At 39.1% G+C, this 26,136-nt stretch overlaps 1 protein-coding gene across 3 annotated transcripts in view; it reads left to right on the top strand.

The window, feature by feature from the left end:
* Positions 1-26,136, top strand: part of LOC5567138 (diuretic hormone receptor) — a 424,292-nt gene that overhangs the window by 197,730 nt on the left and 200,426 nt on the right. For 2 of the 3 annotated variants that reach the window (XM_021841105.1, XM_021841106.1), the window contains exons 1-4: positions 5,858-5,975; positions 22,692-22,875; positions 23,007-23,100; positions 23,643-23,739. In XM_021841105.1, coding sequence (XP_021696797.1) covers positions 22,763-22,875; positions 23,007-23,100; positions 23,643-23,739 — 304 coding nt within the window. In that variant the 5' untranslated portion in view covers positions 5,858-5,975; positions 22,692-22,762. Of the gene's footprint in view, positions 1-5,851; positions 5,976-22,691; positions 22,876-23,006; positions 23,101-23,642; positions 23,740-26,136 lie in introns of those variants that run through there. The other variant, XM_021841104.1, reaches the window with a different exon arrangement.

Genomic DNA, 26,136 nt, shown 5'->3' with positions numbered 1-26,136 from the left:
CCTATGAAAAGGCCTTCTGCTGATTGTGGGCAGTGATGCTGATACTCATCACATCAGCTCAGCTATCAATTTGAGAAGCTCCAGTCTGATAAAGTGCTTAAGTAGTTCAAATCTTGGATTACTTATTTTAGGGAATCGCCCAACGTTCATGGTATCTGATAGAGAAGAAGTGTTAGACATAATGCTCTGCTCGAACAGAATCAGTCATAAGTTGACGAATTGGCATGTATCAGATGATGAATCATTATCTGATCATCGCTACATACACTGGGAATTGGTTGTGACCAAATTCCATGGATTCTCTCCGTCCATTGGAAATCCTAGTGATTCGGATGTTTCCACTTCTGGTGAGTTGGGACACAATTGTCCTTGCTTCGAGTGATCTCACAATTGCTTGTCACTTTGCTTAAAGGAAATTTTCTACACAATTCCCTTCACAGGAGAAGTGGACGTCTGGCTGTTTGTAAAGTATGTCAGATAGTCAGGCTGCTATAAAAGCTATTGCTTCGGCCAACTCAAGGTCGAAGCTTGTTATCGCATGTCGAACTCAAATTGAGGAACTGAATTCAGTCAACTCTGTAAACCTTGTATGGGTACCTGGCCATTCTTCCATCGCTGGAAATGAATTGGCTGATGAGCTAGCTCGTGATGGAGCATCGCATGACTTCATTGGCCCTGAGCCGGCTATTCCAATTTCGAAGTGCTGGGTGAAGCTTCAGATAAATTCTTGGGCGGCAACTCAGCACAAACAACATTGGAATAGTTTGGAGTCGTGTCGTCAAACAAAATTGTACATTACTGAGCCATCTCCAAGGGTGGCGAAGTATTTAACAAATCTGTCAAAGCAGAATTGCAGTCTCTTGGTCAGAGCGTTGACAGGCCACTGCCGACTCAACTATCACATGGCAAATATTCAGCGTGCTGACTCATTTGTGTGTGATAGTTGTGACTCCGATTATGGAACTTCGTATCACCTGATATGTAACTGTCCAGTTTTTGCGCAAATGCGATTCCAATTACTTGGTAAACACTTATTAAGTGAAACTGAATTCAGAAGCCTGAATCTTCTTAACCCGCTGTGGTAATGAGCTATAGGCTCTCTTTACGCTCATGCGTTTTGCAGTGCCCTTTTTAGGGCGCTGTTCGAACCCATTGTGGTATGGAGCTACATGCTCTCAATTCGCTTATGCGATTTTCCCTCTTCAAGGGACCCCACTCCTATTTCCTCCCATCTTTCCCTTCCCTTTCCTCTCCCATCGGGTAGATGATGAAATAGGCTCAAATATGGCGATGGCACAAATCTCCCAAATGGCGGGGAACGTGCCTCTGGAGCCGGCCTTCTGATACCTGATAACTTCAATATATTTAAAATTTATGCTTCTGGAAGTAGTTTTAGAATCATCGTCTACCATGAACAGTAGGTTTTATATGCCTTGGAAGATGTGGAGCATTTTCAAAATCAAAAATGTAGTAATCATTCCAGGGGCTGCTAGATAAGTGGCCAATTCGGAACATGATCACATCCCCCGGGGAACTGGGAACCTGCTATACAGTGATCTGGCAGCCGATGCCCATGGATATCCGTATGCTCAAAATCTTTACAGTAAACCAAAATATCCTAAATAAAAAGGAAAGACTAGGATGCGCATGTTTCTATCTACAAACTGCTGTTCACAATTGAATTTTGATTAAATAAATACTAAAACAACGCATGATTTGGAATACATAGACTTTTTTATAACATTAAAAAACCTAACTCAGGGGAACGGTAAGCTCTTCTGAACGATTCTTGAAGAACACGGGTGCAATCCCATCCGGTCCTGCTCATTTAAATGCGTACAGGTTTTTTAGTGCTGTGAGTTTCTTGTTGTGATAGTTTTTCAATCTGAGAGTTTTCTTTGCCAATCAACTGTTTTTACATTTTTATAACGAGTGGTACGAAGATATACTATGCCCTGTAAAAGCAAGAAATTGTTCAACCCGAGTAGATCCTCGTCCGGACATATATGCATTCATACCACCTTCACCATGGTCTGGATGAAGAGATGTGCTTCTCTCGCAACAGCTATTTCAGTTCCATTGTTTATGCAACTTCAATTATTTGATTGAAAACGAATTAATCATCAATATTGCAAATGCAATACGGTAAATTAGCTTTCGTAAAGATTTAACGTATTCAACCCAAAACTAGCTGACCATATCGACATTGCCGCCAGAAGCGGTTCTGCTTTGTGTACAGTAAAGGGCGCGGTTTTGGGTCATTTTACAATATTCAGTAAGACACTACTGTTCTTATGTTAAATATATAGGATATTCTACATTACAAAATGGAATGAATTGAATGTATAAATGATGCTAAATTTCAATCAAAATGTGCTCGCGATAAATTTGTATCGCAGATAATTTTTGCTAAAGAATAATTATACTTTTTGCAGGCTGATCTATATAGAGACTGTTATGCCTTTATTTTTCAATATGGGACAGCACTAGTTTGAAATTTTTTCGCAATGTTTTCGAACAAACTGATCAATTTTATGTGTGCATATGAAAATATACATACAAATATGCGTAGCCCGCCAAAAAAAATTTTTTGGAGGAAATCCATATGGGACAGTTATGCTTTTATGGGCAGTGAATGTGTCTGAAATATTTTTACATTGGTTAGAGAAGCTCAGATATTTATCGTATAAATGGAGTCATGGAGTTTCACTTATGGATCCCTCGAATCAACTCAACTTTTCCTGCAATATCACAAAAAATTACAAATACACTGCAGTATAAATAAGAATATGTCCTGTCACACCATTTTTTTCTGACACTACATCATCAACGGTAACTAGATATATTTTCATCGTTACGCCAGACGTAATCATCATCAAGGATTCAATCCTGGGATTGAATCCTCGCATAGAATAGGCAAGATTCAAAGCGTGCCTTGCTCAAAAGGAATTGAGCGCAGGCAAGCGATCTTGCCTTGGAAGATTTGGATCTCAGCAGCTCTTGAAGTGAGATTTTTTGAAGACTGCCAAAAACCATGTTCGATGTTACAAAAGCCATTTAAATGTAGTACATAAGCAAGATAATGAAGAATCTTATTTTGATTGTATATGAATGTATTTCAAAACATATTTAATGTAACTGAAAGGAAAATATGATTTAAGTATTGTTTGTCTTGTACCACCGTTTCAAACAATTTGATTTTGATATGAATGTTATTGCTGCACAATGTTTCAGATACAATTTGATGAATGATTTTGTCTAAATTGAAATTTCTATCAGTTAATAAGACGTGTTTTGTCAGTCGTCTAGCAAGTTTTTTTTAACTTAAATTTCCCATGTCAATGTTTAATATGCTTTAAATTGGCAACATATCACTGAGTCATGAAGTGAAAAAATAATTTGATTCGAATTCAAATAGATTTGAGACACTTAAAGTTTATGTCCGGTATTGGCAGCCTCTAAGATTGATGAATTTGGTACTTACAATTCAATGTAAAGATTCGTGTTTATATTATCTGATCCATTTTTGTTAGCAACAATATTGATAATATAAAACAATTAATTTAATGTTCAGTACTAGAGGATTTCTCCTTAGTCTTAGTTGTTTTTGCAACAAAAATTTTAAGCTATTTTGACTAACAAAATGATTCATTTTACTGTCGACTGTCCACAACTCGATATCAAAGGGACCATAGGGATAGAGAGAGATCGAGACAAACAACGTAATTTTATTAAATACAAGACTGAAAAGCGTTCCGTTGTAAGGAAAATAGGAAACAGGACACCATTTCGTGTTCCTACATTATTCACAATTATGAAAATCTGATCTAGTATCATTTAATAATGGGCATGAAAAAAATTTTATTCGACATATGGAGAGAATGCCAGGAATGAAATCACATCGAGATAAGGAGGATTTTGAGATAAGATGAGGCAAATTGTAAACAAATTAAGGGGAAACATCGACATAAAGAGACATATCGAGATGTAGAACAGCGAGATGTGGGAACATGTAACATTTACTCATACACAAAATACACAAGATTTACTACACTTTTGGAATGAGTAAAAAAAACTTTTCGAACATGTAGTACGTACTGATTTCGAACATGAGCGTACGGGTAGCAGGGAGCTGATGCTGCACGTAAGGAAAAATTCATTCAGAGTGTCGCGTAGAATCAATAAAATCATGCATATAAACTGAATGGACAATTTGTCGCTTACTCACACGACAAATCATGTGATAATATGAATATTACTGCATTCCCGCTATACATCACGACGAGCATGAACACAAATTCATGTAGGTTATTTTACACGATTTGCAGTGTTAATTTGCGATAAATCTGGCATTCTCTTTCTGAGATTCAGATGTAAAATCCGAAAATTTTACAGAAATGCCTTTTCAGAGCTACCAAAATAATTTAAATAGATCAATACCGGGTTTGTATTATTTCCACGATAATCCCAGAATGCCTTGACTAATCCAAAAATTATTATAACATTTCTAGAATGTCTATCGAAATCCCAGAATTACTTCAGAAATTCCGGAATATCAAAAGAAATTCGAGATTCTTGAATGTCACATTTCTAACGTAAATTTCAGTATTACTTTATCAATATCTGCATTCACACATTAGACTGGCCCTTAAACAAAAAAGTTGTAAAACTCAACGGGGCACCCCCTAGATATGACCCTTAGGGTAAGAGAAACGCTCTCTCAAAATTTCAACTCAATTGGTTGTTCCACCAGCTGGCGCATTCGATTTGAAGTTTGTATGGGATATTCGTCTCAAATATATTGAAAATTGATCCTATGTCACTGTTTCGTTCCGTATATTAATTGTTCACGTTCAAATAAGCCCAGAATGACAAATACACTAGTTGATACCCTGATGAACATAATTGCAGAAGGTTGTATCTGGATTTAATCTCATTTTCATTACTCTTTCAGTTGTTGAAAGTTAGGCTTACATCAGCACTCCCGTACAGTCACTTATATGCATGCGACATGTGCCTCAGCTCGCCCAGCGTCATAGGTGGCTATGATGCGTTTAGTGGCTACCTCCAAGCTATGTTGAAGAAATACAAGCAGTATTGCATGATATACTTCAGATGGTTAAAACACAAACTTTATTAATTTTGATCATGGTATAATCTTCTACAATATTCTTCGCTATTACATCAAGTAGTGTTTTTGACATTCTGGGTCCAATTGAACGCGATCATTAATTTTCCTGAACCAAACAGTAGATGATGTGCTGTTGCTCATATATTTGAGCTGAAAATCCCATATTAACTTCAATTCAAATGCGCCAGCTCATGGAACAACCAAATGAGCTGAATTTTTCAGAAAGACTTCCTGTTACCCCAAGAAATAATCCTGGGGGGTGCCCCGTGGAATCATACAACTTTATTTTTCTCCCATACTGAGCTGGGCCAGTCTATTCACACATACATTTAAGGATTTCTAAGAAACGACATGATTATCGTAATTGAAATTCACGATAATCTTACCAGAATCTCAAAATTCTGTTTGAAATCTCAAATTTTTTGTCGATATCTCAAAATCTCTTTCGAAACATTGAAATTCACAACGTTTTTCCATGATTTTTACTCAAATTCTAATCATTCTATTCAATCTCAAAGCCTGAGTTGCAACATCTGAAGCTTACTACCAGTAGCTTTAGTCAACTTTACTACATTTTATTAATACCGCCCATTATCATGAGCTATTTTTCATCTTAAGGGAGTGATTGACGTGTCATGACGATCTTGTATGAAATTTGATAACAGTCCTTACAGAACAAATAAACATAATAACTAATTGATGACATTGCCTTTTTTTCAGATTCCATTCGATGGCTGCCCGGTCAACTTTGACAGCATCCTGTGCTGGCCGAAGACGCCAAGCAATACCTGGGCGGTGCTTCCATGCTTCAAAGAGTTCAAGGGCGTCGCTTATGATGCACGCCGTAAGTATTTGATTCAATTAATCTTTTCAATCACTGTTGTATTTTGATGCCCATGGTCACAAAATTCTCCGAAGGGCTGCTAATTGTTACAACCATACATACTGAATGCCGATGATAAAGTGCATGAAATTAAAAAGTTCCTCTTTGAAATAATGCCATTCAATCTGGTTACGAGAGTTTTCAGTTTAGTATGGCATGCAAGCTAAATTCCGGAACTGACGTTGCTTTGTCATCCTACACAAGAGCAATCTGTGTTATGGCCTGTAGGGAGCGTGAGCAAAGTTTCGTCCCAAGCTTAATCATTTTATTAAACTCGCAAATTTTTAATGCACTGGGCGGTTTGCTGCCACTCGATTGTCATCAGCGCAAGGCAGTCAAGTTGCATCGCGTGGTGCCATGATGCTCTGCTAGGTGGAAATGTTCCCAAGTAGAGTGCAATAACAATATGATATCAACAGGTTAAACAAGCTTTTTTTTTACTTAAAGCCATTTGTTTGACGAAAGCTATTTGGCTTTCACGGAAGTAATACGGTTTTGACTAATGCCATTTGGATTTGACGGCTATTTGTAAAGTAATTCAAATTACAAGTGTATTTAAGACATAACAAACATTTTGTTAACATTAAAACGATGCCTCTAGTAAATCAAAATTTGTTTCTAATGCATCATCATTTCCTACTGGTGCTCGCTCTCCACGTTCACCGATTTTCTCCGTCGTCAAAGTTTTATCTCCTGCTGGCTATCTCGCCATTCATAATGCATAACTTTGGACGATAGCCAACTGTGAATCCCTTGAGTGTGATGAACGATGATGGAATTTTCTGTTGTCTGTTTTTTCTTCCTAACGTTACACCCCTACTAAGAGTTTTTTTATCGTTGAAATCAGTGCTTGTCAAAAAGTAAAATCAATTAGACATTTGAATTCACTTCCCTGTCGGGTGCCATAGGGAGGTTTTTTTTCGGAAAAGTTGAATCTGAAATCGGTATCATCCCTACTGCTGTGAAGCACTATTGTAGCACAAAATTTCTAGACCAACATTTTAAAACACTCTATATAACAAAGCTCGCGAACGGAGAAAATAGATATTGATGTCCGATATTCCATAGCAACTCACACTAAGTGCATTTTAAGATTTTGTGGTATCTTTCCACGAATCAAACCTAATGGACAGCACGGATTATTCTCGACATAATTTATCACTTAAAACAAACACGCTTTGTTCCCATTTACGACACACGGTATTTTCAAATGTTAGTCTAGAAAGTGATGCCACTTGCGCACGAAACAATTCGAATTCCACTTCAGGCCAAAACGGGTACAGAGTGGACATTTTATTGATAATTGTCAATGGTGCTGGTGCTGACAATGGTGAACGCAGTGATGGCAATTTCCACACTTGAATCCATTATGTTTTTTTTTCTCATACAAACATGATGGAGCACACGCGCACTGATTTCAAGTACGGCTTGAATATCGTTGGTTTCGAATTGAACAGTGAACGGATTATTGTGGATATCAACATTGAAGATCAGGAACTCTTACATTTTATCCCTCTTCAAACATTTGTGAAAAAGGTTTTTCTGTGCTGTTCAGGAAAGCTCAAAGTTCTGAATATTAAATATATAAAAGCCTTGTTTTCAAATCGCATAAATTAATAGAGGTACCAGATGTAAAATGCGTTGTCAGGTTTATCTCCCATAACATGAATGGCCCCCTATTAATGATAGCTATCGAACTGAACACAGTTCAATTTATTCAGCGATATGCCGGCGTAATTGTTATTCATTAATTTGAGCGCCAATAAATTGGCTGACATGCACATTGCTAATTTATTCGCCACCTCTTGCATTAATTCGATTATTCTCATCACATCTCGAAAGCCAATATGCGGCAATTCAGCAGCTTTCTGACGCCACCGATACACTGTGTTATATTTCGTCGATTTCATGCGCTTTTTGAATACGACCAAACAGTCGATTTTAGCCATATAGTTTGTTCGGAACTGATACAGGAAATGAAATAAAGTTATCACACTCGAATTGGTTCCGTCCTCTCAATTATTTTTCAATACAACATATTTGTTAACATTCAATGTTTTCCATGAAGAGTTTTGTTTATTTTCATTTCGAAGAGCATTTTCTGGGGAGGTCTGCAATAATGGCACAATTTCAAATTTCATCATGATATAAAAAGACGTAACAAAATGTGTCGCATTAGGGCGGTTCGAAAAAAAAATGAACACCGTGCCTTTAACCAACGAAAAACAATTTTCAATGAATTTTTAACACGCACGGACGATTGAGAAAAAAAAGAGTGTTCGGGTTGGTACGGAGGTCAATTGAAGTGAAAATATCCACGAAAACCAAGATTTTAGATAACCACGGTTGAAAATTAGAACTGAGTACCTTTTAGCTCGGTGGTCTTGAGGTTTTCCAGTGAGGTGAATATCGTTATAATATAATGTCAAATTTGATACCTTTAGATTTCTTTTTGAATGGGTTACAATCATTTATGGATATACTTTCGGAAATGTAATAAAAATATTCAAAAATATTTGTTTTGCTCACCAATTTAGCATGTTGTTCATTTTATCTCCAACAGCTGTTTATTTTACCCACAAGGGTCGTGCACAAATTATGTCACGCTCCAAGAGGGCGAGGGGCTCAAGCCAAGCGTGACAAGCCTTACAGAATTTTTGGAGGACTCATATGAAAAGTGTGACAAAGGGGGGGAGGGGTGGAAAAAGTTGAAATTTAGCGTGACATTATTTGTGTACCATCCCACATAGTGCAGGTTAAATAAACATTTATATTTTTTTGCTAGCGATGAAAATAAGTGAAAATTGAGCTATTTCAGTTTTAATTCGTGTCGCTTCTTTAGATAACATCCCTATTTTTGATATTAGGGCATTTTTTTAAATTATCGGACTGGTTTGGGCCGGAGGTTCTCCGATTTGCATGAAATTTTCACCAGAGATAGAGCTCGTGGATACATGACCAAAAGTGAAATTCAAAAAAATTATAGTGGCCTATTTTCCCGGAAAACTGTAGATGAATTTTCACGATTTCTCTATATACCTCAAACTTTGAAAATTCATATCTCCTGAACTATGCATCGTAGAACAAAAGTTTTTTAGTGAAATCGAAAGGAAATTTTCTCAGCAATCTATTAAAATATAAAAAAAAGTAAGAGGTTGTTTCCGAGATACGACCGCCGAAGTGACGTTGGATAACGTTAGCTTCTTCTATTTGCTGGCTTGAGACAGTCACAAACTTAAGAACATTTCTTATGCTAAAAATCCAATTAATTTTCACACTATTTTTTGCATGTCAATTCTGATTTATTATAGACATTGTGTGTTATTATTTTGTGTTACAGTGATACCTCCATGAGTCGATGTTCCATGACTCGATATCGACTCATGGAACCATACTAAAAACATAATTTCATGGTTACTATGATGGTCCCTAGAAGCAGCTTTCCAAAGAATTGCTGTTCCATGACTCGATATATCCATGAGTCGATGGTCCCTTCAATATCGACTCATGGAGGTTTTACTGTAATACAAAATAATCACTTTACATGTATTCAGAAGCTTAGGCGATTATATTGAAGAATTGTTTTTCAAATGTATTAATTCAAAATAACTCTTTTTCATTGATTTTGTGGCCCTGAAAAGGGCCGTTTGATTTGTTTGTTGGTTGGTTAACACTTCAACACCGATAAAACCGGTCGATGGAAGAAGGAGCCTGAGCGGTAAATCTTGCTCTCCAAACAAATATTCCAGGTAAACGTTAGGTCCACGCATCGCCCGATGAGATTTGCGGTGCGGATGATGATGTGCGCTTCAACAAGCGGCTTTGGTCGATTTTCTTCAGCCATCTCGTACAACAGCTTGCCTCTGGTAGCGAGGAGCTGAGCAGGTTTGGAGGAGCTCTTACCAGCTCGAAAGCGAAAACAGAATGAAATCAAATTCAACGAAGGAGGGATGCTTTATACCCTTAGAATAGCAGATGATGCTCCTCCTTTCATATTCTTCGTTTTCTTATCTGGGAAATAGGCTATATGAAACTGATGTCTGGGTAAGGGATGTACAGATTAGCATTATGCTGTTATTGCAACCCGACGGCACTGCAGCAGCATCCTCGGAAACAGCTTCAAATTGCCGTATTGTCAATTATTCGTAATGAATCAATTGTTGTATGATGCTATGAGATGAATTAAGAGATTATAGCAAGTATGTGGTAAACACATTAGGGAATATTATACAAATAACTCTTTAAAACACATTTGTTGGCTCTCAAAAGGGCCGATTGAATTGTTGAATTTGCGTAACACGGACACATTTTGACGGCGCACTGGTTTCAATCTGCCTCGCTCGATGAGATTTGCGGTGCGGATGACGATGTGCGCTTCAACAAGCGGCTTTGGTCGATTTTCTTCAGCCATCTCGTACAAATTAGGGAGTATTACACGGACGGTGACGGCTGGTGCACTCAAATGAGCGGCTTCAGTTGCTGCGGCTCCGAAATGCGTGGTTCTTTGGTTCTAATGCGTGTTGTATTCGCGTCCTATTGAAAACTGAACTGAGGACGCGAATAACTCTCGAAATTTGCTCGCCGACCGTGTTCACAGTCTGACGGCAAAAAGAAGAATGAGGGAAGAAGCAGGGTGCGGTGCGCTTTTATAGTGGGAAGCGGAACCGAAAAATGTGCTTGAACGTGATTGGTTAGATAAGAAAGGGGTCAACGTTTTACGATGTTTCAATAGTTTGTTGCTAATAATCAATAGTGTCCTCCGTTTGAATCGACGCGTAGATAAATTTCCAATCGATTCATGGATAAATATTGAAAATCTATCGATAAATGACTGAGTTATTAGCGGTCAAAACCTGACCATTTTTCGTTACATGCTCAATTTTTCGTTTTTCTGAATTGTACCCCCATATGTTGCCGTAAGACGTTATCCAACGTCAAAAACATTTCTCGGAAAATTTTTCACCATGGAGAAAATTGTCGGAAAAATAGCGAAAAAACTATCGTCTGTATCATGAAAAATTTTCAAAAAAATATTTTTTGTTTCATCAATCCATTCCCTAACTTTCGTCCATAGACGCCAAAGTGGTATCTTTTACCGTTTAGGCGACAGAACTGAAAAACCGATGACCACCCGCATACTTCCCATAGGAAAATGTGTGCTATTGTGGGCCTCATAACCGTGCGCTAACGGCGGCAGTAATTTACACGCATTGTAAGTGTAACACAGTAAACCACCCTTTCCTTTCCTACCACTGAGAGGCTTACCTTTATTACCACTGAGAGGCAGCATGCCTACTCAGTGGAGAAACGAAAGAAACTACATTATTACAAATTCAATGGGTGCGCCTTATATAGGCGCACGATACGGCCAGGCAAAACATACAATAATTATTCATTACGCGCGTACGCTTCTCAATACAGTTTGGCGCGCTGTTGGATTGGCGCCAACTGTAGAGGCTGCATGCTGACTGGCAGTGGAATATTCCACAGCAGCCATCAATGGAACAATAGATAGCGTCCCTGAGTGTTATACAGTTGATTGATATTATATACATGCAAATACTATACTATATTCTTCCAAGGAACAATCAGAATTTATATCAAATATATCACTTATATAGAAAACAAAACTGAAAATTTATTCGCGCGTTTTTAGTTAATTATCTAATCATTTGATAAATTGAACAAAATTTGAAAAAGGCAAGAAAATCACAAATAGCACTTTATGTATGTATAAATATCCTTTTTGCATGGCAACTATATGATACTGAGGGTCAAGCATGGGAAACACTCACTCAGTTATTGTGTTTCCCTCACTCGCTTCCACGCACAGTCGGGAGCGAGAAAGCCGTTTTTTTTAACCAAGCCGAACGTTTCAATTTCCAGTGCCCATTCTGCTTCTACGGCGAGCACTAAGCGAAACAAAAAACGGCATCTGATCAGTCGAATGCAATACCAAAATTCGGACAAAGGACAAACATTTGGAAAGGGCCCAAGAGGTCTTGAGCTTTTTTTTCAGAAACGTTGGTGTTGATCCCTTTTTAGCCCGCCCACGCAAACTAACCCCATTATCAGAAAGATTGGTGTTAGCTCTTCCTGATAGTGGTATTGGTGAGCGTGATCGAGTTGAATTGGGTTCAACAGCGGCTTGCAAAGCCAATGCTTACCAATGTCGATGTGCCCTTTTGAAATGTTTGTCCAGGAATGATTGTTTACATTCTGATTCCGTTTGGATGGCATTCGGGTTTGAGTGCTATTGAGCGTTCACTGACTGGCAGTCCACATCACGGAATGATTCAGTGAGTAGGAATCCTCTCAGTTAGTTCAATGCATTCGGCGAATGGATGCTAAGTGCATTAACTCGTGCCTCGCAGATACAAGTGTATTGGTATTCACTTCTTCCGATTGTCGCTTTTACACAATCGGTTTCGACGCTTTCATGCTACACTCCGCCTAGGACGGTTCAGCTATCACTGAATGTTCGATAGCAGCAGATTTTTTGCTATTTTTCATCGGTGGCATTCGGGTGAGTGAGTGAATTTTCCCATGCTTGCTGAGGGTCAGTTCCTATTTCCTATATTATTAAATGTTAGGATCGTTTTCAATTAAAGACTGTTGGTCTCAATAGTAAAGGTTACGAATAGAGGACATACAAAACACCCAACAAACCAAAGGAGAGTGCTCCGATTGACGAAAAGCTTCTTCTGTCTGGAGAGGAAAGGATGGTTTACTGCGTTACACTTACAATGCGTGTAAATTACTGCCGCCGTTAGCGCACGGTTATGAGGCCCACAATAGCACACATTTTCCTATGGGAAGCATGCGGGTGGTCATCGGTTTTTCAGTTCTGTCGCCTAAACGGTAAAAGATACCACTTTGGCGTCTATGGACGAAAGTTAGAGTATGGATTGATGAAACAAAAAATATTTTTTTGAAAATTTTTCATGATACAGACGATAGTTTTTTCGCTATTTTTCCGACAATTTTCTCCATGGTGAAACATTTTCCGTGAAATGTTTTTCTTTTTATATTTTAATAGATTGCTGAGAAAATTTCCTTTCGATTTCACTAAAAAACTTTTGTTCTACGATGCATAGTTCAGGAGATATGAATTTTCAAAGTTTGAGGTATATAGACGCTTGACACGTGCCTTGCTTTGCGCGCCACTGCAGCCACACAAATTAATTTGTTGCAGCTACGCACTCTCAGCATACACAGTCAAACAAATATTTTTTTCCGCACACTTACATACAGGCAGAGGAAAGCCCACGTGAACGGCAAAGCCCATTTTGCTTCTTTCTCTTGGTTTGGATAGGAAAAATCGGCCGAATAGTCGTGAGTTGTGGAAAGAAGGTATCAAGAATGAGAAAGCGAAAGATACGAATTATTACATTCTTATGAAAAGTTTTAGTCCCAAGATAGTCACTTAAAAAGTTAAACCTAATTAAAGCCTTATGTTGTGACATAAACTAACTTTCGGTTGAAAATGTTGGTTATAAATATAACGAAGCTATTCCAAGGAAATATTGGATATGGAGATCAAAATTTTGCACAATGACTCGAATGATTATTTTATTATTACCGAATGGCTTTCAGATTTTTCTGTTGAAATTTATATAGTGCTCTTCAAATAATATAAGTTTGCGATTCTAATAACGCATGCTGAGAAAAATAATTATGCTTTCTCAGTGTAATTTTTGAAAATGTCATAACTTAAAGCAACAATTCAGTAAAAAAAATTAAAAATGGTGTCAAAATACCCTAAATTCTTGCAAAATGGTAACAGATAGAACAAAAATCGGTGGTCATCTTTCTGTATGGAGTTACGTGCAGAAGTTTGGGGTCACTTAAACATAGTTAAAACACTGAAACTCTGTAAATCCCATACAAGCCATGTACGCCTGATAATTGTCTTTCAAATGGTCAAAAATGCGTGCGTCACAGGTAGCCCCAATATTTTGAACAATTACTTGAGTTAATGTTTCATTGATTTTAAAAAGTTTTCAGTTAAACGTTAAGTAAGAATTTAGTAAACAAAATTGTATAAAAACAACGAAGCAAGATTAATCAATGCGATTATCTAAATAGAGCAGATGAATCAATCGAAGGTTTCCAGCTTAAAAGTTACGTGTTTTATTTTCCACACCTAATCTGTCTCCAGCCTTAAAAGTTCCTCAAAAGTACCGAAGAGTTGCCCAAAACCCCATTTCACGCCAGATCGTATCCGAGTTAGCATCGCTTTCTCAGATTTTAATGAAATTTTCTGGACTAGTGGATTTTGAAAAATAATTGTGATGGTAACGCTTTTCACTTGTTTAATATTGTTTATTGTATTTCTATTGTATTTAAGATAAAAAAAGTTTATGTTTGAAAAACTGGTTTTCTTCCAAAAATTTCCAACTAGCGGCTATATTTTTATAACAACATTATATTTTAGATTTTTTTCAGTGTAGGTCACGAATGAGACAGCGTTTATATAGAATTTTTAATAATTTAAGAAATCTGATAAGAATTTGAATTTACTTCCTTATTGATAGCCATTGAATTCTGAGATGATTGTGTCCTTCATTTTCTTGAAAATAACACGCTCAAAACATTACATTTAAGACAACAGAAGTTTTTACTAGAAAAACTTACTTTTTTTCTTTAAAGTACTTACCTCGCGATGTTGGTGATAAACATAATAAGCTATCTTGAGGTGAAATTTCAATAAAAAAAATCATTGCTTTAAATCGACCATAAATATTAAAAATCAATTTCAGTGTAAGCAACAAATGAGATTTATTTAGGTTTTGTATTCAAAATTTAGACAAGTCATTCATGCTACACTTTTTTGAAGCAGTTACCATTTTTTGACAACATTATTTTCATAGGAGAAGGTTTCGACCGTGATTTTTTTAAATTATTTTTGTTTATGGCTATAGCGGTCATGCTACTCAAAGGTAGAGGGAGTTTATAGTAGATTTTTATAAATGATTGAAATGAATTGGTGGATAGGCGTCGCAAGGGAGTGACAAGATTGAAATTTTTATAAGGTGGTGAAAGTTGAGCAAGCCATTTTAAAGTCAGTAAGCATCGAAGCTTCCTGTATTCTACCTAGCTTCTCTACTAGAGAAGGGTTGGCTCAAAGCTTTGAGCTTTGCTACCAACACAGGCCTATCTACCTATATATTTCTATCATTTGTAAAATTCTTCTATAGGCTCCCTTTACCTTGGAGTCGCATATGATCGCTCTAGCCATAAAAAACAACGATTTATGGACATAAGGTCAAAAGACAAAATATCGAAAGGACAAAAGGTCGAAAGACGAAAGGTCGAAAATGATTTGCTTGGTGGGAAATTTTTCCTTCTTTGAAAAAAGATTTTCGACCTTTTGTTCCTTCATTTTTGTTCTTCGACCTTTTGTCTTTCGACCTTTTGTCATAGATTCAAAACAACAACATTATTTTGCAAAAAATCGAGTGAGAAAGTTAATACTACAGGTGAGTTTCAAATGATTGTCCAGATTTATTTTGGATAACTAAGTTACACAACAAGGGTTGTTGTAACTGTTATGGCATACCAGTCGATTACGATAGCTAGAAAAACTTGATTTCATTAATACACACTAATGTCAATTTGGACAAAGTGTGATGCAAAATTATGAAAAAAATATGGAATCGTTTTGGTGGGCTTTGATTCTACGACTCCCCGTACGCTTGACAGGGTGCGTTAACCAACTACGCCACAGAACCCAACACCAGATACTAATATAACATACTAAAAGATTAAATTTCTAAATCATTCACTAGCTGGGCTCAAGTGCCGTATAGCTTGACGAAGCCAATATCACATGTTGATAACATAGAATTCTGATATATGAAAAAAAAAACACCTAAAATGGGTCAACCATGCGATGATGTTGACTATTTCCAAAAAATACAAAATCTGTTCTATCAGAGTGAAGAACCTTCATTAGAGTATAAGATAGCTTTTTCAAGACTTTTTTTTTCATCTTTCGTGTGGAGAGGAATCACTGTGCGGTATTGCGATAGGGAGATCGTTGCTCAATTTTACACAACTAAGGATGCTGTCACTTTTACGATTCCATTATTCCTTATAATTGACATTTGTGTCTATGAACTTCAGGTTTTTCTAAGCAAAGTTGCTTATGGTGTCAAGGCCTGCACATCCAGAAAATTTCATTGAAATCTGAGAAATCGCATTAGGTTTTTAATAAAAATCAGGTGAACCAAAAGAAATAACAGATTCCCATGGAACTCCTTGTGAGTTAACAGAGGGTTTAAAAATAAATCAACTCCTTCCGAAAAGTTTTAAGAAGGTTTGAAAACTTTCTAAGAACTTTTGGAAAACAACTTTTTAGGACAACTGACTGACAATCCACAAAAACTCTTATTTGTTATGTACAGTGTTGCTGAATCTGAATTCTCAAACCTACAATTATTTTGTTGAATATTTATTCTTTTTTTTTTAATTTATCGCAAAACGACGTTATCTAATTCATCAACAGCAGTTCAATGATTATGCCCTGTTTTATACTACACGTAGAGTTAAGTGGGGCAATAGTTTGGGTGGACCAACAGTTCATTTTGAAGATATCAAACTCAATTCAAAACAAATGTTAAAATGCCTGATTAATTTGAATGATATTAAAGTAGAAATTTTAGAAACCGGTTGAGAAATGCAAAACTTGTGGCTATTTATTGTGATCAGCGTGAAAATAGTAATTTTAGACCTAAGGAGGCTAAAGGCCATTCATCTAAAAAAAATTCAAAATTTCAATTTTTTTTTATGAAAACCATTGTCGAAACTACAAACTTAAACCTGAAGAGCAAGATCGTCTAGCATCTCACACTCCATGAGCTTCTGGAAAGATCCTTAACGAATGTCTCTCAAAATAGTGTTGAAAAAACTGTCGGATTCCAGTGAAGTCCTTTGTCTGATATCTCCCAAAAACATTGATTGATTTTTGTAGGACTCTTCATCGATTAAATATACTTTTGACATTCATAGTTTGTTTTTTTGACATTCTTTTTTATTTCCTAGCGAGACTTTGATCAGACACTAAGCAGATTTCTGTTAAAATCATCGGTGCTGGCGAAATTGTTGCAGGATTTCCTGGATTTGATATTTTAAGACCCCCGATAGATTTTTAAAGGATTCCTATTGTTAAACTCTTGATGAGATGCTGGATATAATTATAGGCGACAGACTGGTAGAAACGAATCCTACTGTGGTTTTTGGAGACTTCAAACAATAACCTTGAGAAAATACTTGTCAGATACCTAGGAAAATCAAAACAACCAATAGTCTTCTAAAAAGTGATAGATCATTGTCTTAGCATGAGGCGAGTTAAATTTAAGAATTTATTTAATACATGAGCATTAGAAGTTTCTAATAAGAAGTTTCTTAAGATCGTACCTCAACGTAAAATATTAAAAAAAAACAACTTTGTAAGGAATATGAGGAAAGTTCTGAATTTGATACAAAATGAAATTTGCACAGACATTATGGAAATTCTAAAATGTCCTGATTTTGAATCTCCAGGATATGGTCACCCTAACCAAACAGCTTGAGAAGAAACAACGCTTACTTCTGAACCGCCGAGGTTGCTAACAAAAACATTGATGTAATGCCTTATTGTTATCCACATCATCACTTTTGCAAGGAAGTGACATTTCTTTCAGATATGGCAGCGGCAACACGGTGTGATATAATTATTGCAACTACCGACAAGAGGCCTCCATACGTTGCTCATACCGTCCGGATTTTGATTCATCATGGTACACCGCAAATGAAATCCCTTGAGTTTCCCTACAAAACTTCATATTTAGTTTTTTGACTTAGTTCGGTTGACAAAAAATAAGTCGATTTGAAAAAAAAACTTATTTTACAAAATAACAGGTTTTTCTCGATATGAAACATTTTTTATTCAAATACCATATTCATTTTGAAGTTCATAAAACGTTAAGTAAACATGCAAAATTTCATATGAATTCGTGCATTTTTACTATAGCTCATTCATTTATTTAGTTAACATCTACACAGATAACACTGAATCAACAGTTTCACGCCACAATACTCGGTTCGTGGCCGCATCTCTCCATCCTCGGTTCTGCCCCACGCTCGCCAAATCGATACGCACTTGATCCACCCACCTAGCTCGCTGCGCTCCACGCCTTCTTGTACCAACCGGATCCGAAGCGAACACCATCTTTGCAGGGTTGCTGTCCGGCATTCTTGCAACATGCCCTGCCCATCGTATCCTTTCAGCTTTGGCCACCTTCTGGATACTGGGTTCGCCGTAGAGTTGGGCGAGCTCGTGGTTCATCCTTCGCCGCTACACACCGTTCTCCTGTACACCGCCGAAGATCGTCCTAAGCACCCGACGTTCGAAGACTCCAAGTGCTTGCAGGTCCTCCTCGAGCATCGTCCACGTTTCATGCCCGTAGAGGACTACCGGCCTTATGAGCGTTTTGTACATGGTACATTTGGTGCGGGCGTGAATCTTTTTTGACCGCAGCTTCTTCTGGAGGCCATAGTAGGCCCGATTTCCACTGATGATGCGCCTCCGTATTTCACGGCTAACGTTATTGTCAGCCGTCAGCAAGGATCCAAGGTAGACGAACTCGTCGACCACCTCGAACGTATCCCCGTCTATCGTAACACTGCTACCTAGGCGAGCCCTGTCGCGCTCGGCCCCACCAGCTAGCATGTACTTTGTCTTGGCCGCATTCACCACCAGTCCAACTTTTGCTGCCTCGCGTTTCAGGCGGGTGTACAGGTCTGCCACCTTTTCAAATGTTCGGCCGACGATGTCCATATCATCCGCGAAGCAAACAAATTGACTGGATCTCGTAAAAATCGTACCTCGGCTGTTAAGCCCGGCTCTCCGCATAACACCTTCTAGCGCAATATTGAACAACAGGCACGAAAGTCCATCACCTTGTCGTAGTCCCTGGTGGGATCCAAACGAACTGGAGTGTTCACAACTGGAGTGTTCAAACTGGAACCTTCACACAATTTTGCACACCTTCCATCGTCGCTTTTATCAGTCTCGTGAGCTTCCCGGGAAAGCTGTTCTCGTCCATGATTTTCCATAGCTCTACGCGGTCGATACTGTCGTATGCCGCCTTGAAATCGATGAAAAGGTGATGCGTTGGGACCTGGTATTCACGACATTTTTGGAGGATTTGCCGTACAGTAAAGATCTGGTCCGTTGTCGATCGGCCGTCAACGAAGCCGGCTTGATAACTTCCCACGAACTCGTTTACTACAGGTGACAGACGACGGAAGATGATCTGGGATAATACTTTGTAGGCCGCATTTAGAATGGTGATCGCTAGAAAGTTCTCACAATCTAACTTATTGTCTATCTTGTAGATGGGGCAGATTACCCTTTCCTTCCACTCCTCCGGTAGCTGTTCTGTTTCCCAGATTGTGCCTATCAGCCGGTGCAGACAAATGGCCAGCCTTTCCGGACCCATCTTTATGAGTTCAGCTCCGATACCATCCTTACCAGCAGCTTTATTGTTCTTGAGCTGGTGAATGGCATCCTTAACCTCCCTCAAAGTGGGGGCTGGTTGGTTTTCATCTTCCGCAGTACTGACGAAGGCATTTCCTCCGTTGTCCCGTCCTTCATTGCCTGTGCTCTCAGCACCATTCAGGTGCTCGTCGAAGTGCTGCTTCCACCTTTCGATCACCTCACGTTCGTCCGTCAGAATGCTCCCATCCTTATCCCTGCACATCTCGGCTCGTAGCACGTAGCCGTTGCGGGATACGTTGAGCTTCTGATAGAACCTACGCGTTTCCTGAGACCGGCACAGCTGTTCCATCTCCTCGCACTCCGTCTCCTCCAGGCGGCGTTTTTTCTCCCGAAAGAGGCGGGTCTGCTGTTGCCGTTTACGTCTATAACGTTCAACGTTCTGCCGGGTCCCTTGCTGCAGCATGACCGCTGCGCTGCATTCTTCTCCTCCAAAACTTCATGGCACTCCTCGTCGAACCAATCGTTCCGTCGACTCCGTCCCACGTACCCGACGTTGCTCTCAGCTGCATCGTTGATGGCTGCTTTTACTGTTCTCCAGCAGTCATCAAGAGTGGCATCGTCCAGCTCACCCTCTTCCGGTAATGCAGCCTCGAGTTGCTGCGCGTATGCCGCTGCGCAGTGAATAAATTGTCACCCAACACGCAGCAACAAAGACATTGTCACCTCCTATTCATGTTGCAACAATTTTATTCCGCAACATGAGTTTGTCATCACCTGAACATAATACGACAAAGATCGATCACCACGTGCGCGGCGATTTTCTGGGCATCGCATTGCAATTTTCGAGAACTTTCTCCGTGTTGGTAAACATTGACACATTATCAAAGAGCATCCATAAAAAAAAAATTAGTTTTGTGTTTAAAATTACTGATTAATCGCGAGTAGAAAAGGTTGCAACAATATTGCGCTCTGTGATTGTCATGACAATTCTGCTTTTAATTGTGTCCTCATCCGCAACAGTTGTGACAAACGGTTGTGAGCGAGCTTGCTTTGTTGTTTGTTAATCGTCTCTTTTGATGACAATTTGATTCACTGCCAATGCGACATCCGGTTGCTTGAGCCGCTCTAGGTCATACCGGGGCGGCCGTCGGTACCGTACGCTGTTAACGACGGAGAGTTTTGGGCGCAGTTTGACCATCACCAGATAGTGGATGTTAGCGCCACGATAGGTCCTGACGTCGATAATGTCGGAGAAGTGCCGACCATCAATCAGAACGTGGTCGATTTGCGATTCTGTCTGCTGTGGTGATCTCCAGGTGTATCGGTACGGAAGGCTGTGCTGGAAGTAGGTGCTACGAGTGGCCATATTTTTGGAGGCGGCAAAATCAATTAGTCGTAGGCCGTTTTCGTTCGTCAGCCGGTGGGCGCTGAACTTTCCAATCGTCGGTCTGAATTCCTCCTCCTGGCCAACCTGAGCGTTCAAATCTCCTATGATGATTTTGACGTCGTGTCTTGGGCAGCTGTCGTACTCGCGTTCGAGCTGCGCGTAAAAATCTTTATCATCCTCAGTGCTTCCGGAGTGAGGGCTGTGCACGTTTATTATGCTGAAGTTGAAGAACCGGCCTTTGATCCTCAACTTGCACATTCTCTCGTTGATCGGCCACCACCCGATCATGCGCCTCTGCATATCACCCATCACTATAAAAGCTGTTCCCAGCTCATGTTTATTGCCGCAGCTCTGGTAGATGGTATGGTTACCTCTAAATGTTCGCACCATTGATCCCTTCCAACACACCTCCTGCAACGCTACGATGCCGAATCCACGGTCCTTCAGCACGTCGGCGAGTATGCGTGTGCTCCCGATGAAGTTGAGAGATTTACAGTTCCACGTACCGAGCTTCCAATCGCTAGTCCCTTTACGTCGCTGTGGTCTTCGCCGATTGTCCCGGTTCGTATTCTCTCGTTGATTATTCGTTGCTTGATTTTTTTACGGCTGGCTTGCAGGGCCTGACACCAACCCCCTAGATTTCCGGAGGACCATTCCCCCTAAATGTTCGGAGGACCATAGTGCGCAGTTTAGCTTAGAATCCTTCTCTGGCACTCGGACGATGATCAGCCGCCCCTGACATGGGGAACAGACGCTGTTGTGAGCCGCTCCTAACATGGAGTACAGACGTTCATGGTTTGCAGAAGCAAAAGCAAAAGCAAACCCCCCCTTCCCTGTCAGCATACGACCAAAGTTCCTACCGGGGGTTGGTTACCCGATCTTCCCTAAGGTTACTCGTACCACGGCCAGTACCGCGAGGAGGTAGGGATAGGAGTTGCTGGGCAAGAGGCTAAGGATCGCACAAAGGGGTCTATTTTATTCCTTCAGGTACGCGAGGTACCAATGGTACGCCATGCCCAGCCATTTTACTATAGCTATAGCAGTTTAATTGATTTTGTGTTATTTTTATACATACAGTGGTTATTTTGAACCACTTCCCCCTAACATAAAAATCTGAATTTTTGCGAAATATCTTCTTTTATATAGGAAAACAACTCCAGTAAATTTCAGCTCGATCGGAGAACACCAATACAACCTCTCTATGCAAGGGGGTGCGGTACTCGCAAAATAGCTCAAGTTCAAACACTACCCCGAAAAAAATTTTTTTTTCGAAAATTTTTGAAACGGCATATCTGGATTACACCTCAAATGAAAAACCATGAGTTGCCCGACAAAACGTCATATTTAGTTTTTTTAACTTGTTCGGTTGCTAAGAAAAAAATCGATTTGAAAATCACTACATTTTTTATGAAAAACTATTTTTTCTCGATTAAAAGTGCTTTTAAAATTCATATCTTAAAGTTGATAAAACGTAGAGTAATCATGCCAAACTTCAACATAATCCGTGCAGTTTTACTATAGTTATATTAGTTTTGGTGATTTTGCATGTTAAGTGACATGAAATTATTGGGGGATCATTTTGTCCCACTTCCCCTTAAAATAAAAATCTATAATTTTGCAAAACATCTTCTTTTATATAGAAAAACAAGAAAAACAATCCCTGAAAATTTCAGCCTGATCGGAAAACATCAATACAACTTCCCTTGGAAAGGGGGTTGCGGTTCTCGCGAACTGGCTCTTAAATTTGTATAGCGTGTAAATTAAAACTGTACTCCACTAATGCCTTTTATTCCATTCCTTCCAGAAAACGCCACCCGCTACTGCCATTCGGACGGTAAGTGGGACAACTACAGCCACTATACAGCCTGCCATCACATGACAGAACCACCGCCGGACATAGTCGAGGTCACATCGATCATCTACTACTCCGGATACATCGTTAGCCTAGTTGCGTTAAGTCTCGCTGTGATAGTTTTTGTCTACTTCAAGTAAGTAGGGTTCGTCGGCAATTATTTCCATTCTGTACCTACTGTCTATTTTTAACGCTGATCCCATTGCACCCACTTCTGTACAGGCTTCGAGGCCGATAATAATCTAATTTGGGTTCTCTCCTTCACAGGGATTTACGTTGTTTGCGTAATACGATCCACGCAAATCTGTTCATCACCTACATTCTGTCCGCCCTGATGTGGATTATCATTCTGACGCTGCAGGTCAGTCACGAGTCTCGCAATCATAGAGATTTGATTCAAACTGTTGAAACGTTAGGGTGTTCCAGAGAGAATCGGAGCTTGAAAAGTTATGGTGCTCAACTCTAAGAAAAAAAAAAGCCTCTGCTTGATACATAATATGTAATGGAAGTTGTGAAAAGTACATACTTATCACGTATAACTTCTATTGCGAATTGATTTTTGTTTTGTTCTAGTTTTAGTATACTTAAATGGTATAAATGCGCATATCTTAATGGTTGAACACCATTGCTTCTCAAACATTGATTTTTTCCCTAGGACACCCTATTGAACCATCCAAACAAGGAGAAATAAAAACACTGGGGATTGTTATGAAAGTTCATCACCCGCACACTGACAATAAAATTGAACTTTCGCATCGAACGGATCTCCGACTTGCCATAAACAATCCCCATGGTCGCAATTTCCTCAAACAACCTGGTCCACAACAAATAAATTATTCTCTTTCCATTTCTATTTCCTCTATCACTTGCACTGGGTTCCACTGGATCTCAACTGGCCACCAGCTCTCCGGCAGTCAGAGTGGCATCGCTAGTTGTGTAATACTCGTTACCTTGCTGCACTACTTCACGCTGACCAACTTCTTCTGGATGCTGGTCGAAGGTAAGTTCTGTTCTGTGCCTTGGGGGGAGGGAAATGCAAGATGCTTGTTGTGGTTTTACTTGGTAGGTACCCTTTTACCAGTACGGAAGGTTTTTCCAGCTGCCAGCTCCGGGCTGAAACCGAAAACCACACAAATTCCGTGTGCTAACCACCGGCAGTCCAATGCTTCCTTTCGTTCATTGGCAGTACACTATGAAGAGATCGGTTTTCAGTTACTGGAGTTTGATGGAATAAACTGTTTGCAGCATGAGCTGGGGTGGATTCAGCCACCAGAGGTTAATGGAATGGCAAATTGAACTAATCAGCAAGTGGCACAAATGATGCTCAGAATTGGTAACGACACGACGATGGGGTTGGGGAAAGTTATTTCTACCAAAGTTAAGGTGAAGGTGAATCGAAGCCAAAGTTCAAATTTTCAAGAGCACAGATCTGGAGAACCAAACATCCGTTTGAGCTGAAAATTTAATCGATTGGTCACCACCAGCTAGTGACCAATCGATTAAGTTTTCAGCTTAAACGGATGTTTGGTTCTCCAGATCCGTACTCTTGAAAATTTGAACTTTGGCTTCGATTAATCTTCACCTTAAATTGAAAAACAATTGGAAGGTCAATTATACTTATTACTTTTGATTTTATTGATTTATCCGCGCAAAATAAAATTAAATGCTTTCTATTCGAAAACATGAATTGAGAGTGCAGAAAATTTCATAGCAATTCATACCGAGCCTTGGCAAGGCAGAGGTGCACCTGCATAAGAAATAGACTAGAAAATACCCAATAGGATACAGCTAATTTTTCGAAAGTTCAGGAAACCAAAATTGTGTGTAGAACTATACCTAGAATTAGTCTATAACTATAACTAGAATAAGTGAATAGATTTGCACATTTATATTACCTAGTTCTAAGCTATTCCAGCCTAATGCAGCCCACAGACGCTCAGACGGTTTGACCAACATTGACTCCGCCCCCAAGTTAGCCAAACCGAATTCCGGTTGCTTTAACCGTTTGACCGACTGTCAAAGTTCGTTGCAGCAACACGATATTTCTTCGCATGTTTTGAAAGATCTCGACAAGTCTATTGAATATATGATTGTTATTATTTAGGATTATTTGGCTGTGGGGGGAACACTTCTACGATTTTTGGGCAATAATCGTAGTAAAGCAGTAAGCAGAATTTTAAAAATTTAAGAACCGGAAGAAATTGATATTGATGAGAAATTCCAGTTATAATTCGCACGTAGTATTGCGGCAAAACTTAAAAATTATGAGGGGTCTCTGTCGGGGATTATTTTGAACAGTAATTGATATGAGAATGGTTATGGTAATTTCTTCAAAGATTCTATCCAGAATCATTAGTGGTTTCCTCTAGTTATTTTACTTTGAAGTTTGAAGGGATACCACAAGAAATTTTCCCTGGAATTCTACTATTCTAATTTTATCAATAGTTTCTCTAGAAATTCATCCACATATTCAACCAGGAATTCCTCCGGAGAAAATTCTTCAGGCATACCTTCAGGTGGCATTCTTCCAGAGATACTTCCAGAGATACCTTCAAAGGTTCCTCTTCTGATTATTCAGGATTTCCTCAACTGATTCCTTCAAAGATGAATCCAAAGAAAATCTCAAATAATATCTTCAGTAATTCAGCCTCCAAGAATTCCTCCAGAGATTGCTATAACATTTTTTATTCCTTCAGGAATTTCTCTAATTCAGATACTTCTCGAGAAATTCATCACCAGAATTTCCCCCATGGAACTCACAAGGACTTTTTTCAGGACTCACTCCTAGGACTCATCCTTAAACTCCACTAGGAGTTGCATTAGAAATTTCAAAAGGAATTTCATCAGCGATTCATACTTGTTATTTTCCTACAGAGTTCTGTAGGGATTTATCGAAAATTTTCCCAAGGGATTTCTTCGGTGATTCATTCAATGCTTCCTTCCAGAATTCCACCATAAAATCCTCCAAACACTTATCTAGGAACCAGTGTTGACCAGACTAATTTCCCCGAATTTCGAATTGTGAAGCCATGAACTGTTATAACTGTGCGTAGTATTCCTGAGATGGAGGGGGAGGTGGTTGGGCTTGAGTGTTGCACATGGGATCCGACAGTTTCGATCTCGGTGGGCCGCAATTCAAGTTTCGGTGAAATGATTCGCACTAACTCACTCACTCATTTCATTTCACCAAAACTTGAATTGTGGCTCTCTAGGATCAAAATTGATCGATTTTGTGTGCAGTACTCAAGCTTAACAATCTGCTTTTCTATCTTAGGAGGATAGAGCATGTTTGTAGTAGTTCGTGGCTTCGTAGTTCGGAAAATGTTATTTTCGGGGAAATGAGTCTGAGCAACACTGCTAGGAACTCCTCCAGCGAAACTTCAGGAATTTCTAAACA

Source organism: Aedes aegypti, chromosome 2 (genome assembly GCF_002204515.2).
Source record: "Aedes aegypti strain LVP_AGWG chromosome 2, AaegL5.0 Primary Assembly, whole genome shotgun sequence".
NCBI lineage: Eukaryota > Metazoa > Arthropoda > Insecta > Diptera > Culicidae > Aedes > Aedes aegypti.
The sequence above is the reverse complement of the archived record's forward strand: the minus strand, read 5'-3'. Positions and strand labels throughout refer to the sequence as shown.